General features: G+C 35.0%; 1 protein-coding gene across 1 annotated transcript; it reads right to left on the bottom strand.

Annotated features, from left to right (window-relative positions):
- On the bottom strand, positions 2,251–3,174 carry LOC100516783 (olfactory receptor 1019-like). The gene has a single exon (XM_003123564.1). The coding sequence runs from the start codon at positions 3,172–3,174 to the stop codon at positions 2,251–2,253; it is 924 nt and encodes a 307-aa protein (XP_003123612.1).

Here is a 4,385-nt window from a genome sequence, read left to right on the forward strand (position 1 = left end):
TATATATGTTAATCACAAACCCCTAATTTATCCCTCCTCTCATTGTTTCCCCTCTGGTAGCCATTAGTTTGGTTTCTATTTCATGAGTCTATCTCTGTTTTGTATGTTCTTTTGTATAGTATTGTACTAGATTGACATATTAGTGATCCATATGACATTTGGCTTTCTCTCTCTGACTTACTGCACCCAATATGATAATCTCTGGACCCATCCATATTGCTGCAAGAGGCATTATTTTGTTATATTTTGTGCCTGAGTAATATTCCATACCACATATTCCTTATTGATTCATCTGTTGACAGATATTTAGGTTATATCCAAGTCTTGCCTATTGTAAATACTATTGCAATGAATATTGGAGTGCATGTATCTTTCCACTTAAAGTTTTCTCTGGAGATATGCCCAGGAGTATGTGCAACCATTCTGGAGAGTTCCTTAAAAAGCTAAATATAGAACTACCATATGATCCAGAAATCTACTTTTGTTAATTCCACCGAAATCATATAAATACATTAAACTGAAAAAAAATAAGTACAGCAAAAATAATGTGGAGTATGCAAAAGAATTTCCATCTGCTTATTGATTACTATCCTGTCTTCTTCATAAATAAATGATTAAACATTTGAAAGGCCTTTTATTCAATGATATATATCTCTATGTGTCCATGCATGTGGCGTTTTTAGTGTGTGATGGGCATGCATTTCAGGTTGCATTTTTAATTTAAAATGTCTCAAAATCTCCTAAGTTCATACAGATGTATTACACAATATAGATGAACTATAATGTGTTTAAACTTGTATGGATGAGCATATAAGTTGTTTCTAATTCTCATTATTTCAAAAAATTATTTGATTATGGTTAAGTGCATATTCGAGTCATTAGCTTTACAGAATTAGTTTTCTTGATCAAATATTTCACATTTTTAAAGTTTATTATATGTTCCTGAACTGCTTTTGTTATTTTAGTTAATACATAAACTTTCCATCTCATTATTGGTAATAAGTATTTTTGACATATACCTACATTCAGAAGTTGGAGCAACATCTACAACCATGTGCCAGTGTTAGAAATAAAAGTTTTTTATAATGCCACATCATAGAGCCAAATGGAAAGAAGTGATTGCAAATGTTTATTTCATTACAGTGAAATAAATCAAAGTTATACCACAATTCTCAAAACTATTTCTCATCTAAACCTGATTCACCCATTTGCTTAGTTCCTTCTTTTACAGAGTTTCAGATGAGGAGAAGGGGATGTATAATTAACATTTCATATTCTTATATGGCTTAAATTATTTATTGAGAAGCAGAAACTATTGATTATTCTGATATCATAATTATTCCAACATTATTACCATTCCATTCAAAGATGTAATTCTTTTTTTCTCCATGGAACTTTTTTTATTATAGTGAAATATACACTAAATATTTATTTTTCTCTCCTAATTACTCTGGCTATAATTCTAGCACTAATTTTCATAAGACTGAGAGTGTTGAAAATGGATGGGCACATTTAACCATAGCTCCTTACCATAGAAACAAAGGTTTCAGGTATTCATTATTGAATATTATATTAGCTTTGGGCTTGCCTTATATGTTCTTTACTATGTTGAGGTATTTTCCCTCTATACCCAATTTATTGATAGTTTTTATCATGAAAGCATGTTGAATTTTGTCAAATGCTTTTCCTATATCTGTTTGTGTGATCATATAGTTTTTACCCTTACTTCTGTTAATGCAGTGTGATATATTTATTAATTTGCATATATGCTGAATGATATCCCAAGAAAAATCTCACTTGGTCACAGTGTATGATCTTTTTAATGTGTTGCTGAGTTAGGTTTGCTAGTATTTTGTTGAGGATTTTTTCAACTATGTTCATACAATTATTACTGTAGTTTTATTTTCCCATAGTGTCTTTGGCTCTGGTATCAGGATAATTCTGGCCTCATAAAATGATTTTGGAGGTATCCCCTGGTCAATTTTCTGGAAGTGTTTTAGAAGTGTTGGCATTCATTCTTCTTTAAATGTTTGGTACAATTCACCAGTGACTCCATCTGGTACAAGGCTTGTCTTTGTTGGAAGTGGTGTTTTTATTTTTTTACCACTTTAATCTCCTTACTTGTTAGTAACATGTTCACATTTTCTATTTCTTAATTAATCAGTTTTACTAGGTTATGTGTTTCTAGAAATATATCCATGTCATCTAGCTTAATATTCAGAGACATATGCTTAATAAAAGAGAGATAATCTATTTGGATGAGACAAATAGTTTTTTCAGAGCCACCTGCATGTCTTTGTTTCTCAGACAGTAAACAACAGGATTAAGACTGGGTGTTAGAATGGAGTAAAACACAGACACTAGCCGTCCTTGAAGGGGAGAGTAATGAGAAGTAGGTCTTAGATAAGCTATGCTCCCAGTGACATAAAACAGAATGACAGCAGTAAGATGAGAGGAGCAAGTCGAGAAGGCATTCCAGCGGCCACCAGCACAGTGGATCTGAGCGATGGTAGAGATGATAAGAACATAGGAGATTATGGTGAGGGCAAAGGCACCAAGAATAATACACCCACCCACTGCAAATCCAACTTCCTCATTGGTGTGGGAATCACTGCAGGAGAGTCTCATGATTGGGGAGCTGTCACAGAAAAAGTGGTCAATCACATTGGGCCCACAGTACCAGAGGGAGAAAGTGTTGATGGTGTGAAAGATAGCATAGAGAGCCCCGCTAAACCAGGCCACAATAACAAGCTCCATACACATCTTTCTGCTCATAATGACCCCATAGAGGAGAGGCTTGTGGATAGCTAAGCAGCGGTCATATGCCATGGATGTAAGCAAGAAGCACTCAGCAGCACACATCATTACAAATAAGAAGAGCTGAACTACACATTCCCAAAAGGAAATGACTTCGGAACCCTTGAGTGAATTGATCATTGCCTTAGGGATGATGACTGTGGTGTAGCACACATCCAAGAAGGACAAATTCTTCAGGAAGAAGTACATGGGAATGTGGAGGTGGCTGTCTCTGGTCACAGCTGCTATAACGGAGATGTTCCCCAGGAAGGCAAAGAGATAGATGAAAAGGAAAAATATGGTGCTAATAAGCTTCAGTTCAGGCATGTCTGAGAAGCCCTTCAGAATAAATTCAGTCACAGTGGTCTCATTTGTCATTTCCTTTCCAAGTCATGGCAAGAAAGAATCAAATAATATTCAAGATGGATGTGGTCTTTGTCATATTTAGTACAAAACACACACTCACAAATTAGTCCATGGAGGTGGTCAAAAATAAATTGTTCTCAGCATGGTTCATGAGTTCCATTTACTCTTATTTTTTCTCTCTTGCTCTTTCATTGCTAAGTCTGAGCAATAAGAAATTAAAAATAAATGAAACAGATATGTATTTCTTAAGATACTATGGTTATATGTATGCATGATAAAAAACAAGCTTTGAAATGACGTTAATTATGCAAAAGATGAAATCATTATAATGATTGGCTAACAGGGACTTGTCATATAGCATAGGGAACTCAACCCAATAGTCTGTGATGGTCTATATGGGAAAAGAATCTGAAAAAGAATGGATGTGTGTTACACTGTTGTACAGCAGAAATTATCACAAAATTATAAATCAATTATACCTCAATAAAATGTTTATTTTTTCAAAACTATAAAAAAATCAACTTATTCATTCACTAAATATCCACTTAAAAAGTGTTACATTTACTACGTTAGGTAGAGATTGTCAGATGTGGTGGGGGGAGCTGAAATGGCTATAACACAAATGCTTACAAGAGCTGGTAGTAATGGGATTACTAAGGGTTTCTCTATGAGTTTTCAGTTACTCTAAAGTCAAATCATCACATGTTTTTTAGTAAAAATATATGTGATTTTAGCATAACTTTTCCTAATTTCCAAACATAACAACTGCAGACTGAATTTGACCTAGTCATGCCTGCTTCATGCATGACTATACACAGTCCATGGGTTTTCTCTTACAGTAGAAATCTTGCTAGACTATGATCTTGAAAACCACAGTTATGGGTCTTTTTCCATGAACAGCATGTGGATAGTGACCTGAAATACTGGCACATGACTGTCCTGTTTCAGCAACCACCAGTAGTAAAGATTGCCTCCACCTGTGGCACTTGAGTGGTGGCTGGTTCATCACTCTCACTGCACCTTGAAAGAGCCATAAGAACCCTCACAGGTTTCATTGCTTTGCATGCAGCTGTCCAGGTTTCCCAGCAATGCTTGCTGAATAGACTTTCCTTTTCCCATTTGATGTTCTTGCCTCCCTTGTCAAAGATTAATTGACCATAGGTGTCAGGGTTAATTTCCGGATTCTCTATTCTGTTCCATTGGTCTGTCTGTCTGTTTTGATA

The sequence above is a fragment of the Sus scrofa genome, chromosome 2, assembly GCF_000003025.6.
Source record: "Sus scrofa isolate TJ Tabasco breed Duroc chromosome 2, Sscrofa11.1, whole genome shotgun sequence".
Taxonomy (NCBI): Eukaryota; Metazoa; Chordata; class Mammalia; order Artiodactyla; family Suidae; genus Sus; species Sus scrofa.